At 60.0% G+C, this 18,074-nt stretch overlaps 4 protein-coding genes across 4 annotated transcripts in view; 2 read left to right on the top strand and 2 right to left on the bottom strand.

The window, feature by feature from the left end:
* Positions 1 to 25: 25 nt before the first annotated feature.
* Positions 26 to 3,173, bottom strand: LOC309414243 (death-associated protein kinase 2-like; the record flags this gene model as incomplete). Its single annotated transcript, XM_082011540.1, has 12 exons — positions 26 to 106; positions 347 to 430; positions 626 to 715; positions 805 to 850; positions 926 to 1,078; positions 1,200 to 1,226; positions 1,353 to 1,401; positions 1,590 to 1,719; positions 1,914 to 2,052; positions 2,136 to 2,357; positions 2,482 to 2,585; positions 3,105 to 3,173. The coding sequence occupies 12 exons, from the start codon at positions 3,171 to 3,173 to the stop codon at positions 26 to 28; spliced, it is 1,194 nt and encodes a 397-aa protein (XP_081867666.1).
* Positions 3,174 to 4,734: 1,561 nt separating this feature from the next.
* On the top strand, positions 4,735 to 9,231 carry SH2D2A (SH2 domain containing 2A; the record flags this gene model as incomplete). The annotated part of the gene is given in 9 exon segments (XM_082011541.1): positions 4,735 to 5,531; positions 6,728 to 6,870; positions 7,049 to 7,224; positions 7,365 to 7,454; positions 7,542 to 7,707; positions 7,976 to 8,137; positions 8,300 to 8,839; positions 9,093 to 9,185; positions 9,187 to 9,231. Coding segments are annotated over 9 exon segments (1,449 nt in total). The 5' UTR covers positions 4,735 to 5,497.
* Positions 9,232 to 10,895: 1,664 nt separating this feature from the next.
* PRCC (proline rich mitotic checkpoint control factor) lies at positions 10,896 to 17,643 on the bottom strand (the record flags this gene model as incomplete). The annotated part of the gene is made up of 7 exons (XM_082011543.1): positions 10,896 to 12,211; positions 12,822 to 12,887; positions 13,230 to 13,373; positions 14,276 to 14,371; positions 14,997 to 15,581; positions 16,034 to 16,081; positions 17,617 to 17,643. 7 exons carry the CDS (start codon positions 17,641 to 17,643, stop codon positions 12,125 to 12,127), a joined length of 1,053 nt encoding a protein of 350 aa, XP_081867669.1. The 3' UTR covers positions 10,896 to 12,124.
* A 325-nt stretch (positions 17,644 to 17,968) lies between these two features.
* Positions 17,969 to 18,074, top strand: part of LRRC71 (leucine rich repeat containing 71) — a gene marked incomplete at its 5' end in the record, with an annotated part of 2,352 nt that continues 2,246 nt past the window's right edge. The window contains one exon of the mRNA XM_082011544.1: positions 17,969 to 18,054. Within this exon, the coding sequence (XP_081867670.1) occupies positions 17,969 to 18,054 (86 nt within the window). The remainder of the gene's footprint in view (positions 18,055 to 18,074) is intronic.

The raw sequence follows: 18,074 nt of genomic DNA on the forward strand, positions 1-18,074 counted from the left end.
CACTTGTCTCTTTTTTGGAGGGGGCTCAGGAGCAGCTGCTTCTCCGCCGGCGCAGCAGCGTGACGGGGTGGCTGCCCTCCTCCTCCTGGTCGCTCTCGCAGCGGCGCTGGGGGCACAGGGGGGCTGGAGGGCAGGGACAGGACCCCCCCCGGGGGAGAGGACCCCCACCCAGGGGAGAGGAACCCCCCTAGGAGAGGGGACACCCTAGGGGAGAGGGCACCCAGGTGGGGACACCCCCCATTGCGCAGCCACTGTGCTGCCCCTCCCCTCCATTTGGGGGGCCAGGCCCCCCAGATCCCTTCTCCAGGCCCTGGGGCGGGAGGGTTGGGGGCTCCCGGCCGCTCACCAGCTCCTCGTCCTCCTTCCTCAGGCCGCAGAGCAGCCGCGTGCGGCAGAGCCGGTTGCAGGCGGACACCATGTTGTAGGAGAGCTTGGGGGGCAGGAGAGTGGGGGGTCCGGGGCGGGGGTCGCTCCCCCTCCTCTGCCCCCCCTCCACGGCAGCGCAGCCACCCAGAGGCGCGGCCAGCCCTGGGATGGAGCTCAGCCCGAGCTCCCTGGGCGCCCCACGGCTGGTGGGACCCCACCGCCGGGTGCCCCCCACCCCAGGGCCGGGACCCCCCTTCACCTTCCACTTCCTCCGAGCGTTGAACTTGCGGAAGTTTTTCATGTTGATGGAGGAACGGCTCCGGTTCGCCGCCTGCTTCCGGCTCAGGGGCTGCCGGGGCCGAGCACGCGGCGGCGTCACCGCGCCCGCGCCCCGCTGCCGGGGGTCCGGCGCCCGCCGCCCCTGCCCGTCCCTCTCACCTTGATCCAGGGATGGACCAGGCACTCGGCCGCCGTCATGCGGTGCCTGCAGCACAGAGGGATGCGGCGACGGGGGTCCGTGCCCCACGCATCCACCGCGGGGCTGGGGCTGGGGACTCACCCTGGCTCCTTCACCAGCAGCTGCCGGATAAAGTCCTTGGCCACCTCCGAGGTCTGGCCGAAGCAGCGCTCCTCGAACTCGTAGGCGCAGGCCACGACGTTGGAGAGGGTCTCGGCGTCCGTCTCGCCCTGGAAGGGGGACAAGCCGCTGAGCCTGCGGGGACACGACGGAGCCGCTGAGTGCCGGGACGGCACCGGCTCGGCCGCCCCGGCGCCCGGGCTCGGCCGTGTCGCGGCGTCCCCGTGCCTCGGTTTCCCCGTCACCCCGTACTCACAGGATATAGGTGATGACCCCGATGCTCCTGAAAGGCAGAGGTGGGCGTCAGGCGCTGCCTTCCCCTGGGTCCCCCCGTGCCCCACAGCACCCAGGGGGGTACCTATGCCCCCTCCCCAGCTCCGCCCGTCGCCGCCGGGTCCCCACTCCTCACCACATGTCGGTCGCGGAGCTCAGCGGCTCATAGTTGATCACTTCTGGAGCTGGGGGCGAACGCAGAGCCCGGGTGGGGGGACACGTTAGCAGGGACGGCGCCGTCCCGGCCACCTCCCTCCCCGCACGCCTCGGGGGGGGGGGGGGGTCCTATCCCCGTATCCCCACTCCGGGGGTCCCTTCGCCGCGTCCCCGCGGGGCTGCTGGGGGCCCCCCTGGGGAGCCGGCAGCCCCGTACCGATGTACTGCGGGGTCCCGCAGAGGCTCTTGAAGGTGACGCCGTCCTCCAGGCGCTGGGCCAGCCCGAAGTCGATGATCTTGATCCGGGGCTTGGGGACGTCCTTCTCCCGCAGCATGATGTTCTCGGGCTGCGGGGACGAGGCCGGGCGCGGCGAGGTGACGGCGTTGCCGGGATCTGCCGGCACGCGCCGCCCCGGAGAGGGCAGCCGCATCCCGGGAAGCCGGGCAGGATGCGGCCACGGCTCTGGAGATGCCCAGCGGCGGGGGGGGATGCAGCCCCTGGATCCCCCACGGAGCGAGGATGGGGGGTCCCCGCGGGCACCTTGAGGTCGAAGTGGGCGACGTGGTGGGCGTGCAGGTACTCCACCCCGCGCAGGATCTGACCCAGGAACTCGATGGCCTCCTCCTCCGACAGCATCTCCTTCTCCGCGATGAAGTCAAAGAGCTCGCCGCCGCCGATCCTGCGTGGGGCGAGGCTGAGGGCCAGTTCGGCCACCTCCGATGCAAAAAGGGGGCGTCCCCCCCGCCCGGGACCCCCACTCACAGCTCCAGGACAAGCACCATCTCGGCTCTGCTGGCGAAGAGGTCGTGGAGACGCATGATGTTGGGGTGGTCGAGCTGGCGGAGGATGGAGACCTCCCGCTCCACCTGCGCCCGCTCCAGCCCCAGGCGGCTGCCCCGGCATCGCCGCGTCTTCACGAATTTGGCGGCGTAGAAGGTGCCGCTGCTGCGTTCCCGGCATCGCTTCACCACGCCGAAGTGCCCGCTGCGGCGACAAGCCGGGCTGGGGCACGGCCGGGCTTCCCCCCCCACGCCACGGGGAGAACCCGGGTGTCCGGCTGCCTCCCGGGACCCGGTGCAGGCAGGATCCCTGCCTGCACCCCGCTCACCTGCCCAGCTTCTCCAGCAGCTCGTACAGGTCCTCCACGTTGCGCGGGCTGAGGGCGGCCGCCAGCCCCTCGCTCCCCGCAGCCCCCCCAGGGCCGTCCCTATCCTGGGGGGATGGATCGGCCGGCTCAGCCCCCCCGCCCAGGGCGCAGTGAGGGGCCGGACTTACCCCCTGCAGGGACCCCCACCCCATGGCAACCCCCCCAGCACGCACTAGAGGGGATTCTCTGTTGGCTAATCCTGCGGCTGAGCTCAAGGCTCGGCCGGCTCTCCTGGGTCCAACTAAACTCTCTGGCACATGGAAATTTGGAGACCTTCACCCCTTGATCAGAGCGTGCAGGAGCTGCCCAGCGGGCTTGGAAATCGGGCAGGGGCAGGCAGGGAGGGGGGGTCACACCAGACCCCGTGCCCCTCGCTGCAGTGGGGAGGACTGGGGGGGGTGCAAAATGCAAGGAAAAACTAACATTGCTGTTTGGTTTTTTTTTGTTTTAAAAAGGGGATTAATAGTAGAAAAAAGCATTTTCATGAGCCCATCTGTGAGAGTCCTGCCTACTTGTCCTCTGCAGTCCCCGGGCAGGAGACCCCCCACCCAGCCCCAGATCTCAGCCTCTCGGCCATGGCTCACCTGGGTGCTGTCAGCGTCGACCCCCGGCTCCCCCCCAGCCAGGACCCCGGCCCGGCCGCCCTCGGCCATCGCTGCAGGCAAGGGACACGAGGTGAGGGGGAGAGGGGCTTTGGCGGGGGACAGCGGGGCCCCACGGAGGGCTCTGCTGGGCCAATGCCCTGCCCTGCACTCTGTCGTCATGGCAGAGTCCCCCCAACTCATTACACTGATGGGCAGGACCCTCGCAGCTCCAAGCCACAAACTAGCCTGTTTCAGCTGCCAGCTCAGGCAGCAGCGGCCAAACACAGGGGCCCGACTCCCCCCGTGCCTCAGTTTCCCCAGTTTCAGGGTTCAAGGCCACCGGGAAAGGCACAAGGACGGCGATTTTGGCCAGAGGTGGGGTCCCTCCCGCAGGAAAAGCCAGCTCCATAAGGGAGCACAAGACCCCGAGACCCCGACCCCCTTCGAGCCGCCTGGCTCAGCTTTCTCGCAGCACAAAGGATGTGGCAGCCCCTTGGGACCCCTGGGCTCGGGGAGGGGGCACCCGGCCAGGCACCGCTCGCCCCCGGCGCCGCGCGGAGCCGGCTGGTCCCCAGGCTGGTACGTGCGTGGGGGCGGCCGCGGCTGGAGCCGAGCCACCATCCCCGGCATGTGACATGGCCGCGGGGTCCAGCAACACCGCCCAGGGTCACGGCACGTCCGCTCGTCCCCCGGGGGCGGACACGAGCGGCCCGAGCTGCTTTTGCAGGGAGGGAAACTGAGGCACGGGTGGCCTCGGGCCACCGTGGCCACGGCTGAGCTCACGGCAGCAGGGGCTGGACCTGCGGGGGCTGCGTGTCCCGCTGCTGGTCAGCCCTCCGCCGCGAAAACCGGCCCGGCCTCAGCTGCGTGCCGGAGCTGGGCTGGGCGGCCACGCCAAGAAAACGCCCCGGCACGGGGCTCCCAGGGAAACGACCTCGGTGGCGGTGGCAGCCCCTCCCCAGCGTCCAACCGCCAAAAAGCACCGCAGGACCCCCAAACCCCCCGACCCTCTGCAGCCAGTCCTGAGGCAAAGCCCCGTTTGCACCGGGGTCTTCCCCTGCCACCGGGACGGACCCCGACTCCGGCGTGCCGGGGGGAGCAGCACCCCTTACCTCCGGGCGAGGGTCTGGGCCCCCGGCACCGCTGCCCACGGCTCCAGCCCTCCTCCAGCCGACCCCGGCAGTGCCAGGCTTTTCCTCGAAGTCGCGGCGTTTCCCAGGGAGCTGGGGCAGGATTTGGCCGCCGGCCGGCTGGGGCTCGGCAGAAGAAAAGCTCTTTGCGTTCCTCCTCCCAAGGTCTCTGGAGAGATCCCCCCACGCTCTCCCTGGGGCCGGCTGCGGAAAGAAGCTGGAAAAGGCCTTTTAGGGGCAATTCCCAGTATTTCCAGCACCTCGGCTCCTGGCGGAGCAGCTGGGACCCGGTGGGACGAGCCGCTGGCGGCCCAAGTCCCCCTCGCCGACGTCCCCCCTGCCGACGTCCCCCCTGCTCGGCGCCCGTAAACGTGAGGATTGCAAACAGGAAACCTGGCTGACAGATAAAAATATTGTAGGACGGCTGCCGGAGGGGAAGCGGAGCGGAGGGTGTGAAGGTACCGGGGAGGGACGGGTTTCTTAAGGTGGAGAGAGCCGGGGCTGGCACCGCACCACGTGCCGGGGGATGCTGGGGGACACCGGGCACCGTCCCCGCCCCGGCGTTTGCAAAGCCACCGCCCGGCACGCTGTCCCGGTGCGATGGAGGAGCCAGCGTCAGCCCTAATCCCTGATCCCTGCAGCCTCTGGGGTGCAGCCCGGCTGGCACCGCTCTCGCCGCGCGGCCGGCCGGAGCCTGGCACCGCCGGGAGCGAGGGTTGCGGCTGGCATGCGGCAGAGCCGGCGGTGCTGGCTGCTCGGCTGCCTCATTTCCCAGCTGGGCTCACCCCCGCTTTGCCACGTCCGTGCTCCCAGCACGTCCCGGGATGAGCCCGGCTCCGGCGGCCAGTGGGAAGAGGGACGCTGTAGCCGGAGCCTGAGGAAGGGAAGCGGTGCTGGATCCCACCGTGCCGGGAACCGAATCCCGGCTGGCGGCATGAGGCTGGGCCAACGGAGCCCCGCTGCCCCCCACGAGACCCCGGGATGCGGATGGGAGGAACAAAGAGCCCTTTGCAGACGCAGACATGCTGGTGGGCACGTGGCCGGAGCCCCCTCCTCGCCACAGCCCAGCCCGTGCCGAGGGTCCCCGTGTCACCGGGGTGCCGCACCGGGGTGCCGCCCCACGCTGCCTTCCCGTGACGTCTCCCCATCGCACGACGGTTCTTGCGGCTTCGGTCGCCGCTTCCTGCCCGTCGCAGGCAGCGGAGGCACGAGCGCAAGCGAGGCGGCAGCGCTGCCCGTCCCGTCAGCCTGCCCATCCCGGCCATGGATGCCCGGGGCCCGGCGCGGCCGGGCAGAGGTAGGCGCCTGGGCTGGGGGAGCGGGGCTGGGGGCTGCCCGGGGTTGTATTTGTACCGGCACGGGAGCAAAAAGGCTGAGGAGCAAAGCCAGAGTAGGGGGGCTTGGGCCAGGCGATGGGGGGATGCTCCCGTGTCCAAAGGTGCAACGGAGAAGGGGCAGAGGACGAGGGGGTGCAGCGAGTGGCAGCGGGGTCCCCAGCCCACCCAAGCCAGGTCTTACCCCCTTCAGAGGGGGAGATCCAGCCCAGAAAGGGCTCGGAGAGCAAAGCCGGGCTTTAGCCCGTTTCAAGCTGATTTGACCCGTTCTCACCCAGGAGCGCAGGGTTTAAGCAGCTCATCCCGCCCCGGGGAGCAAAGCCCCCCAAGGCGCCTCTCCGAGGTCAAGGTGCTGGGGTGGGGGAGCGGGGACGAGCCCCCCACGCAGGACCCCAGCCCGGCTGGAAGACGCACCACGAGCCGGGGACAGCGGTGTTGTCCCCAGCTGCCTGGCCGTGCCCGGGCAGGACCTGCCCCGAATTCGCCTCCCTGGCCCTCCCCGCCTTGGTTTGCTTTGTCAACAACCTCCCTGCCTGCCGCGGCGCAGGGCTGCGCCGGCCGCTGCTTAAAGGTGGAGACGAGGAGCCGTCCCCCCGTCCCCCCGTGCCGATGCCCCCGCTCTCGGCCGAGCCTCGACCGGCTTCTCTGACTCAGCTTTGCCTCCCAGATCCCACCGGCCCCGGCCTCTTCCTCCCCCTCAAGCATCTGCTGGGGATTAACGTTGTTTTGTCGAGCGTTGGCGGCTCGGGGCCGAGCTCGGGGTCCCTCGGCGGCTGCACGCAGAGCCCCGCGCCCGCCGCCTCGCTCCCCCGACACCCTAAGGAATTTGGGGGGGCTGGGGGATTCGCATGCTTTCCCCTCTCCTCCAGCCCACCCAGTTGGAGTTTTTCTCCTCTGGGGTCCCGAGGTCATCGTCCCTTCTCGCCGGGTGGGTCCAGGGTGGTCTCTGTGGGGAGAAGCAGGGTGATGAGCCCCAGGGTGGGGGGCATAAGCGGAGGGTGATGCTTACCCGGGCAAGGGCAGTGCCTGGTGGGGGGTGGTCGTGGAGTCCCCCCCACATCCCAGTGCCCTCGGGGCAGCAAAGGGGCACAGGACCAGCTTGGGGCCCCGAGGGAGCCTTCGCTGCCCTGAGCCTCTTCCTCCCCGTTCCCTGGGACAGCAGACCCCATGGATGACGACCGTGCCCTCTTCAGCACCTTCAAACCCCCAGCTGAGGACAACACGGTCGGTGCCAAGCCAGGACCCGGCCTGACACCGGCCCAAGGCCAGGGAGCAGAGCAGCCTGCGGGACACCACGGCAGGGTAGGACGTGGGGCTGCGAGGGGTCCATCCCCCCAACTCGCCATCCCAGTGCCCCCAAGCTCGCACACCCGCGGGAACTGTGTCCTCCCGCGCTGCATTAGGAGCCCCGTGCAGGGAGCGGAGCATCCTCGAGGCACGACCTCGCCTGAGCCCCTGGCCGCTCTCCTCTTCCCTCCAGGTCCCTCCAGGCTCCTGGCTGTCCCCGCCAGGCTGGTCCCCGTCGGAGCGGGACCCACGGCCAGAGCTGGTGGCCCTGCGTGCCCGGACGAGGCTGTGGTTCGAGCAGACACAAGCCAGGAGGCTGAGGGCTGAGGGCGAGCTCCCAGCCTGGTTCCATGGCTTCATCAGCCGGAGGTGGGCACGGGGAGGGGAGCCGAGGCAGGGAAGGGGGTGCTCCCTTCAGCATCCCCACCCCTGGGCTCCAAAACAGGGAGCTGGACCCCTGGGTCCCACAAAGGGGGTGACAGTGAGCGGCTCTGGGCTCCTTCTCACAGGGAGACGGAGCAGCTGCTGCAGGATCAGCCCCTGGGCTGCTTCCTGGTCCGCTTCAGCGAGAGCACCGTTGGCTTCGTCCTGTCCTACAGGTGAGGGACCCCCGGCCTTGTCTGAGGGAGCGACACGCTCGGTCCCCTTCCTGCCTGCTGTGCCAACCCCGTCCCCTCTCCCGCCAGGGGCAGGGATCGCTGCCGGCACTTTGTCCTGGACCAGCTGCCGGACGGGCGGTACGTGATCCTGGGGGAGCGGAGCGCCCACGCCGAGCTGGCCGACCTGCTGCGGCACTACACCACCGCCCCCGTCACGCCGTACCACGAGTTCCTGATGGTGCCATGCGGACGGGTGAGGACCCGGCCCCTCCTTAGCCCCTGCGGGCAAAGAAGCAGAGTCATTCCTGCCGGAGGGATCCGGGGCAGGGAATTTTCCCAAACTGGGGAAATCAAAGCCAAGGGAAGTCCAAGCGTCATGAAAGGCTTGGAACCGGAGTCACGCTGGCCATTGTGCAGCATCCCAAGCGGGAGCGAGGAGACGAAGCGCGGGCAGCGCAGCCGAGGTGGGCAGCACACGCAGACCACGCACCCACCCCGGCACCTCTCTCCTCTCGTTGCAGGAAGGTGACCCCCAAGGAGGGATGCAGACCCCAGCCGGCAGCGATGCTGCGCGTTCCCCATCAAGCGAAGCGCCGGCGAACCTTCCGGCGTACGGCAGGCAGGCAGCCGCGGCCCCTCCGCTGCCTGCGGAGCCCAGCGCCGCGGGAGCCTGGGCCACGGAGGTAAAGGCAGAGGGGAAGGAGGCACTTCCCCAAGGACAGAAGCCGCAGCCTGGCCAAAGCTCTCGCGAGGCGGAGGGATGCAGTCAGGACGGGGGACGCAGCCCCAGCCACCACGGACCCACTTCCAGCCCTCACCTCCGACCTGTCCCATCTCTCCCACAGGCTCCCAGCGTCCCCCCACCGCTCCCAGCCAAGGCCGGCGCCTCAGCCGCGGCGAAGCGGCCACGCGGGCCCGCCGGCGGCGAAGCGGCTACCCGAGGTCCCTACGCTCAGGTGCACAAAGAAGCCGTCCCCCCCACCCCCCCCCAGCCGGCCGATGCCAAGTACCAGCAGCTCGTGCGTTTCCACACCTACGCCGAGCCCCACGAGGGCATCGCACCCAGCCCCTCCGCCTGCTACGAGCTGGAAGAGCCCATCCCCTTCTACGCCATGGGACGGGGCTCGAGCCCCAACGCCGGCCCCGAGGAGAACATCTACTCCGAGGTGGCGCTGGCCCGGCAGGACCTGCCCGTTCCGCTCCCCAGGGGGGCCCGAGGTGCCTTCTTCACGCTGCCCCCCACATCCCACGCTCACCGGCGGCTCTTCCGCAGCGTGTCCAGCCAGGCCTCCAAAAGGCGGCAGCTCCCGGCAGCTCCCAGCGCAGATGGGAAGGAGAAAGGAGCCTCCAGCCCGGCCCCGGAGGTGCGCTCCCCACGGCTGCTCTAGAGCTCCCATAGGGCCTGGGGGGTCGGGGTTTGCTGCACATCAGGGTCACGGGGGGACAAGGGGGTCCGCTGTCCAGGCCTCCACGCTGGAGCGACAGTCCCCAACTCACCACCAAAGCGGGAGCAAAGTTGAGGGCTGGGAGGGCGAAGAACCAGCTTTCAGCCACGTCCTGGCTCTCAGGTCAAACCTCCACACGCCAAGGCACGAGCTCACGGCCGTTTCCCTTCAACTCTCCCTGTGGATGCCCCAGGGCATGATGAACCCTCCGCTGGAGTTCGACGATCCCGTTTACGGCCGGAGGATGAACACTGGAAAGCGAGCCACGGCTGCGGCAGGGCGGGAGGGCCCCCAAGAACATTTACGAGCAGCTTTTTGGAGACTGCCTCTAAGCCACCCACACAGGTAGGTCTAAGACAAAGCCCGGCTCTCGGGCTCCTTCACCGATGAAGGAGCGAAGGTCCAAGGCTGCAGTCAGCCCCATCGCGGACAACCAGCGCCCTGGCCGTACCAGCGATGCCGGTCCGCTCCGCGCCAGGATTGCCACACCCTTCCCGATGCAGCAGCCCGTTTCCCCAAGCCCTGTGAGACAGTTAAGAGGAGAACGGATTTAATTTATCTTTGAACACATTCAGAAAGAGATTTCTATTAACAGAATGAGGGTGGAAAAGGCTGTTACAGTAAAACCAGAGATGGGTTTTGGGCACGGCTGGTGCATCCAGTCAGATATTAAATTGGCCACAAGCTGGAGACACACCACAGCCCTGGCAGGCGGGGCCACACCAACCACCACGAGCCCAGTGCCGACACCAGCAAGCCCCGTTTCCTCAGCCACAAAACACGGGATAGCACAAAAACCCGAGGACCAAATTCGACCGCTGGGGTGGTGACACTGACCTAGGGCTGCCCTGTGGCAGTGCCGGCCCCGGCCCCTGCCCAAAACACCGAGCCGACATCGTTCCTGCAGCAGAGCTGGCGAACCCGGCCTTAAACGGCGCAGAAAGCGCGTGGGGAGAGCCAAAGGGGCACGCCGAAACACGTTAGAGCTTCTGGAGAGGGAGGGAAAGGGAGGGCTGTGGGGTTGGGGGTGTTTTACCTCTTGGAAAGGTCCCTTTCGCTTTTCACAAGCCTACATTTTGTTGCTCTTAAATGGCTAAAAGCAGAGTCAAGATTCCCGTCCTCGTAACTCCCCTCTAGTGCTAAAAATGAGCCATTACACGCTGAAATGGAAGAAGAAAAGGGGAACCCATGAGCTTCAGCCTCTCGGCTCGCTCCAGGACTCCACGATCCCGCCAAGGCCGCAGAAGCGGAGCGTGGGAGCCGCCAACGCTGCAGCGACGCCCTCCAAGCGCCGCCGGCGGGAGCTGCCTCGCCGTGCTCCGAGAGCCAACACCACGGACGAGGCTCGGAGTTGGATGAATCCACGAGCCACCGCTGGCGTTCGCACCCCGAATGGGCTGCGCGTAGCAAACTCCCTCGGCCGAGCGTTTCGCCACAGGCTGCGCAACACCATCCGCTCTGCGAATAAAGCGAGGCAGCCGCCTCCAAAACGCGGGCTGCCGCGAAAGTGCTTCGGCCTTCCCGGGGAGGGAAGAAGGAAAACCAATGCCTCGAGCAAGGAGTCAAGCACCTCGCGACGGAAACAGGTGTGGTTCGGTTCATTTAAAAGTTTATTCCTTTTATCAAATCTCTTTTCAGAGGATTTTGCTGTACATATAAGATATGAATAAATTACTCAACAGTAAGTTTATTCTGGTCATTCAAATACTCAAAATGGGCTCCGCAAAGTACTAAAACATCCAGGGAACTAAACTAGAAATCATATTATTTTAAAATATGCTAAGAAAAGACTTCATTCATGGGGGTTTGTTTGCTTGGTTTTAACAGGTAACATGGGAGAAAAACCACCTCTTGGGAGTTTTTCTAAATGAAATAACAAATATTAGCCGTTTTAGCTGCGGTTACAACAAATATAACCCTCAGTGGTGGGAATGTCAGTTAAATAACCAGACCAGCTCTCTTCCCTTCGGCATCACACGCTTTGGCGAACAACAAACCAAACGAGGCCACAGAGATTTGGCTAAAGATAAGTGGATCTGGCCAGCAAGGCTGCACATGATTTGCAGTCGTATCACCTAAACCTAATACCTTAAATAAAAGAAAGACTTCTTTTTTAAAAGTTAAGGCCGGACACAGTCTCTTCTTCCCAGCCAGGAGGGTAAAGTTAATACTTAATTGAAACAGAACTGATACAAACAAGCTGGAAAAAAGAAATAAATGCTGAGTTGGCAGCTTTCACCTGTGCCTGCTCAGAGGAAATACCGCTGCTTCACTCGCCGAGCTCACTGCCAGCTGCACTGCACCGTGCGAGGCTGGGATACTTGGTTCTACAAGTCTGGAGAGCAGCCCGGTACAGCACTGTAGGCCTTGGGTCAGGGGGAAGAGGAAAGAGGGGAGGGGGAAAAAAAAAAACCAAAGAGAAACGTACATACACACATCGATCAGGTTTATCCAAAAGCCCTCAGCAGCACCTCGTGCTGGGCGAGAGATGCTCACTGCTTTTTGTGCGTTCTACACTCAGGGCGTTTTCACCTCTATTGCAAACTCTGACCTGCAAACGAGTTTCCCCTCAGCACGGTTCGAGACATACAGGCCGGAGGAGCTGAGAAGAAAAACACTAACTTAGCCACACTTAAAAAAAAAAAAAAGAAGTATCAAAATCGTTCCCATGAGAGGAGCACTGGATTCGCTTGGACATGAGTCAGCAGCCATGAGGATGTCTCAAATAAAAAGACAAAAAAAGAACAGAAAAGCCAGGCTTGCTCTTGAAACTCACTGTCTTTTAGAAAGAAAAATTACACTCTCAACGCACAGCAAGTCCAGGAAAGGAGCAAAGTGGGAACTGGAAGTTTATTGAGACTCTGCCTAAGGTTCCAGTGGCGAGGCTATGTCGAAGGAGTAGCACCGGTACCTACAGGACAAGAGCTCCGAGCCTTGCACCAGGCACCTTTCCCGAGGCTGCCGTGGGACTGTCACGTCGTACAAAACAGACTCGATGTGAACCTTCCACATTAGCGTTGAGAAGGAGGGAGGGAAAGATTACAGGTGGAGTTTCAGGACCGGTTTGCATTAAACCTTTCTCCTGACAGGCGGGGGAGCGCAGTATCCTCCCACCCACCGAGCAGACCACATTCTACACGGGGCCTGCTTGATCTCCAGAAGGCCAGGAAAAGGCTGACACAGTAGGTCACCTGGGACAAGAGCCAAAAAGTGGGACAAGAGGTGTTAGAATCCGTATTTGGCTTGAGTCTGACGTCGGCTGAGCTTGTTTTCAGACCATGTGTTTTTCAGTTCCAGTTCTCTTTCCTTCGCCTGCAGAAATGGAGAGGATTAACATCAGCGTTGCTGCTCGCTGACTCAGCAGTATCTCACCCTCCTCTGCCCCTGCTGATGGGGATTACAGAGCACTTCAGCGAGAAGCCTTGTTACGGGAGTTAGCACAATTATCTTGACAGAGGCCTGAATTAATTGGGATGCACAGGCATTTCATTCATGCTGAAACGCGGCTTCCCTTGTGCGACAGTCTCGGCAGCCGCTTACTAACCACGCGGCAGCGGCGCAGAATTAGGACAGGAAGCAGAGAGTCTCCTAACGCAGACAACCACACAGGTGCTGGAGCTGGGCGGGAGGGGAAGAGCGAAGCAAAGCAAAAGGCAAGGAAGGAGCTCGGTGCCATCACACCCTTGGGGCCAAGGCGCTGCTGCCACGAGGTTGTTTGGGCTGGCGGTGGCCCGGACAGTCCCCGTCAGAGCTGCTGCAGGTCTCACCAGGGGCTCGGGGTGAGGGGAGGACCAGGCTGAGGGACAGCCCCTGGTGCCCAGCTGCTGGCAGAGCAGCTCCACCAGCGCCGCCTCGTGCTGCCAAGCATCAAGCCTTGTAACTCTGCCTGCATCAGTTTCCAGGCTAGAGGGAGGCCACTCACCTGATGGATCAGGTATGTGATCTGGTGTTTTCTCCTCTGCTGGCCTGTGGGTTGATCTCCTTTTTTCTAGAAAGCAAAAGCAGGCGAACTGTTAAGCCTGGAAAGATACTGACCCAGACAAGACAAGAGCTTGCACAAGCCATTTCAAGAAGCATTTGTTTCATATTAAACAGCTCTGGGCTGAAGCAGTTCCTGGCTGGTCTTTACCACCTGCACACTAGGATTATGTTTTGAGAAGCTTTACCACTCTCATGTGTAATTATTTACACAATACACAACACAAGGGTCCCTGTCCCCCCACCCTGGTGGCTGCACAGCATCCAATACTGCTCCAGCTGTGGCTGAAACGAGAACTGAACCAAGAGGTCTCCAAAACCCCGGCCAGCACTCCTCCCTTCCTGCCTGTACCTTGCTGAATGATTTCATGGTCTTCTCCTCTGTCAAGGATTTGGTCAGCCACTGCTGGGCTCCGCTCAGCTGATCGTCACCTTTGATATCCACAAAGTTGATCTCTTCCCTCCCACGATTCCGCTTGCCTTGCAGACGCTTGAACTGAAAGGAGAACAGAAGCAACCGGAGTTACACTGGCACGTTACGCACTAACGCTAACCTGAAACAAGTGAAGGTAGATGGGGTCTGATCCTTAGCTCCCCGAGCCTGGGACCAGCCACATCAACAAGCATTTTTCCAGCCAGGATTTTTTCCTTCAGGAAAGTTCTGCTTTGCCATGGATCAGAATATCTTCAAACCACTTAGCATGAAGGTTATAATCTCATTTTCCTATGCAGAAGGGAAGACAGAATTTGCTCTTGCTTTCAGTCTTGCTCAGAAGACCCTCAGACTCCTAGGTCTCTCATTTTAAGTGCTAGGGAGGCACCTGCAGTTTTGCTGCTAACACATCCACCTCCCATAACACAAATCCACCTCCAAAGCACAGAGGTCCCTCGAAGAAGTGAGCACCAGACAGGCCACTGTCTTCTGCAGCACTGACCGGCTCAGCTAACCAGGCTGGCAGTTTCTAAATTAGATCAGCACTGGAAAAGGGTTTTTTAAAACCGTTTTTTGAGCATTTGAAATAAGTGCCAGAGGATGTACTGTGAAGGTATCTGAACGGTAGCTCATCTGCACCTCAGTAAGCAACATCTTCCCTCCATGCTCCTTGTCTGCCCTAGACAGCCTTCACAAGAACAAGACTGGGCTCAGTGGAAATAACAAACATCGCCTACTTGTAAAGCAAGCGAACCCGTCTGGAGCAGGAGCCCAGAAAAATTGCTGGAAGGACACCGCATGCGTCCACAACACAGCACTAGGCCCCACGGAACAACCACCCGGTCCAGCTCAGCACAAAGCACAGGTCATGCTGCTGGTGCAGGACCGTGGCTGCCAAGTGGGTCCTATGTTCAAACAGAGCTTAAACGCAAACTTTGCAGCGGGAGAGATAATAAAGTGCCAACCGCTTCGTCATCTATGAAGGAGGAGTCGGTGCTCATCTCCTGCGGCGCTGCCTGGGCTGGTTCCATCTCCTGGTAGTACCCGCCACTGTAGTAATCCTGTCAGCAAAAGGAAAACCAGTTTGTCACGAGAGTGAAGCAAGATCGATCCCGGAGCAACCGAATACAGAGGCCCCAAGACGGAGCGCTGAATCGCGCACCTCGCCCCGTGAGTGGCTGCTGTTTCACCTAGAGGCGTTTCTCTCAGCCTCTGCAGAGTACAGTACGTTACACAGGTACCTCCTCCCAAGGCTGACCAAAGTAGTCATTAATCACATCTCATTACTCTGGCACCACTGAAGAGTACAGGGCATTTTTTCCAGAGGTGCTCAACAACAAATACTTTGCTGAATTACTAGAAAGAACCTGGATTCAGACACCAGCTCTGGCGAGCCCCAATTCTGCACCCTGACAACAACAGGGGCAGTTGCACAGGGGCATTTTGAAATGAGTGCAGCGATTAAACATTTATCCAGCAAAAAGCATCTATAGCTCTTGTGCCAGAAGAATCCTGTTGTGCTAAGTGCTGTGGATCTCTGCTCTTTGTCCCAGCTAGCTCAGACGGGTTAGATTCCCACAAGGCACAGCCTGCTCCAGTAAGTCATTTGGAGCGCCTCGCCTTAGACGCCTTTTTAGAGCAGCACCATCAAGCCATCAGCACACCGTCACCAATCAGGGCACCCACCTGATAATATGCACCAGCCACGCTGGCCTCGCTGTAGGCAGAGAACTGGCTGTACGGCTGGCTGCCATAGTCTTCTCCAGGTTTGGGCGCCCAGCTGTGCTGAGCACTGCTGGAGCCTGCGCCCGTCTTGAACTCCAGAGGGGCATTAGCAGCAGCGTCCTGAAATTGGGGCTCTGTCTCTGTCCCAGGCGGTGGGTCCTCTGACACCACCGTGCCAGAGTACATGTACGTCTCGGCACCCACGACACTGGGCTCGCTCCTGTCAGACAAGGAGAAGTAGTTCTCTGGCTCGACCTCTTCATCGCTGTCATCCTCTTCCTGCGTGATCTGCTTGGTTACCTGCAGGGCAGCGCTCTTGGCAGCAGCTTTGATAGCAGATGGAGAAGGAGTTGTGGGCACCGCTGGCTTGGACAGAGGTTTTGTTTTGGAGGAAGAGGTCGGGGCTTTAGCAGGCTTTGAGTCAGAGGCATTTTCTCCTCCTTTCCTTGAGAAAGCGTAGGGCAAAAGTAACCGACTGGTCTCTTTCACCGTCAAGTTTTTGGGTTGAGGAAGCAAAGCGGACAAGCCAGAGCCCTCGCCACGTCCCTGGTGTTTCATGAAGGGCAAATAGTTCACAGAAATAAAGAGAAATGCATGAGACTGTTTTAGTTTTCCTGACTCCCTGCCAATTATCTCCTCCAATTCTAACAACGTTAATGGGTTTCCCATTGCTTAGCACAATCGTTTGTTACTTCGAAGACGCTGCAGGGCTTTCTTGCACAAAAGGCCAGTGGGACTTTTAAGGAAAATGTGGCAAATATCTGCCAACTTCTCAAATTAATGCCTATTTTTTTGAGATTTAAATTTATGAAATTGCGGCCCCCCCCCCCCCCCCCAAATAAAGGACTTGACATCCCAGGGGATTTCAGGAATTTTATACACTAAAAGCCACACACGAAACAGAGTGGCTGATTTACACTAGTGGAAGCCCAAGGTCTGTCACAGTCAAATGCTTCTTTCCCGTGACACTTGTTTAATTGAATATCCTATGTATTCACCTGAAGAGGATTTTTCTTCTTTGCTGGTTCATCTTCCTCTGAATCTGACTGAGAAAGAAAAACAGAGCTTAGCACAAATTGAGATATTAAAATAAAAAGGAAAAAAGTCCACCCACTATGCAATTTATTAATTTTCAGTTTGAACCAGTCAAAGAATCACCATAATGCGGATCTGGATTTATAATCTGCCAAGAGTCTGGCTAAAAAGCAACAGTGGGATGCGGTCAAGCTCTTTTTCAGAGTCCTGCTGATGCATCTATGTCAGGGCAAAGATAGATAAAAGCCTGCCCTGGTTACTACTACCAGAGATAAATAAACTGCCCACAGTGAAAGCAAGACCACAGTACTTGCTGCTATATTTAGAGATAGCTGTGTCTGCCACAGTCCGGGCAGAGGCAGAAAAATAAGCAGCGTTCCACTGTAGAACCTGAAGCTTTCTGCAAACAAGTCAGCATCGCCTCTTAACAACCTCGTTAAGAGCAATCCATCCGCAGCCAAATTATAGTCTCCCACTTGAGCTCATTTATGCAACTTACGGAACAAAAATAAAACCCAACAACAACAGAAAAAAGGGATTCACTAACCCAAAATTCCAAATTTTCAAGGCAGCTTTTTAATGCTGCTCTAAAGCATAAAGAACCTCAATTTCTACGTATTTAGCTCCTGCCCAAAATTAGCATTGAGAGCCAAGAGCTCAAACTTTTTTTTTTTGATAAATCACAGGAAAATAAACCTAAAGCAAGGCAAAGAACACAAGCTGCACGGCATAATGTCAGCACCCTCTTTCAAAGTAAGAAACAACGTTACATTAATAGAGGGGAAGCACAAAACCACACAAAGCAAGGGTGTAAAAATTCACTGCGGGGGATTAACAGGGAATTGTTCACAATAACGCTGGAGTTGTTAAATATCCATTTAAAATTTGAGTAGAAAGTCTGGTCGTCTCTGGCATCAGAAAAGGCCCTTAACATCTTTATCGTTTTATAGCTTTGCAGAGCACTTTAAAGAGATTACAGGAAACAAGGTCTTCTGCCAGTTTACTATCTAAATTATAAAACAGGACAAAGAACATGCATAAATAAAGGCAAGACAAGAGTTGCCATAAAACCTGTGTGTTGCATTTGGGAGAGAGGAGATAAAGCAGACTGCCTGGGAGCATCTCCACAGGTGCAAACAAAAGGGATGGGAGGTATTTTAAGGAGAAAGAGGGAACGAGCAAGGACATCAGTCACAGGCCAAGGGACTTCCAGGAATCCTGAACAGGAATCACCCAGATCAGCTCTGGTTTTAAGGGACTTTTTCTCCCTTCAGCACTCATTCACTCGCTTGACACTGACGACCTGCGATATTTCTCTTCAAAGCCAATACACTGGAATACTGGGGAGACAAACGGGAGGAACAAATCTCCTTTCATCTGAGCTTACTGCAGTAACTGTACAACCAGCGAGGGAGGAAAGAGCCCTAATACTTGCTTTATTATGAAGCGCCTGTTCCAAAGCGCTGCAAGAAAAGTGAGTAAGCAAAAAGCGGGTATGAGAGAAGAGGATATCGCTCATCCGTTTGCCTAAAAGAGGAACCCGCACATCCCGCCGCCCGTGCGCTTCTGCCATGTTTGGGAGCTGTGGAACAAGGAACTCTGGCTCTGGGATTTGCCAAACTGGGCTGGTTATTGGTGAGCAGCAGAGTGTGGTTCAGGGACGGCTGGGAAGTCCACGTCCTCTCAGTCGCTCTCCACGTGCCCCTGCAGAGTGCTATTCCAGCAAAGTGGGATGCGCTGACTTCGTTTCAGCTCCCCCAGGCCCAAGATGCTGGCAGACCACATTAATTGACGCCATTTCTAAATCCATACCGTCAAAGCTCTTCCTCGAGTTACCTGTCCCCATGGAAATGACCCCAAGCTCCACAGATCAGCCCTGCCTACAGCCAGAGGCACTCATGTCTCACCAGAACCAGCGACCAAGGCCAGACACAGCCGCAACCACACGACCATCACCTCCATGCCACAACAGCACCGTCCCAGAGTGAAAGAGCAGGGGGAAAG

The sequence above is a fragment of the Phaethon aethereus genome (genome assembly GCF_964289735.1).
Source record: "Phaethon aethereus genome assembly, chromosome: 28".
Classification (NCBI taxonomy): Eukaryota; Metazoa; Chordata; class Aves; order Phaethontiformes; family Phaethontidae; genus Phaethon; species Phaethon aethereus.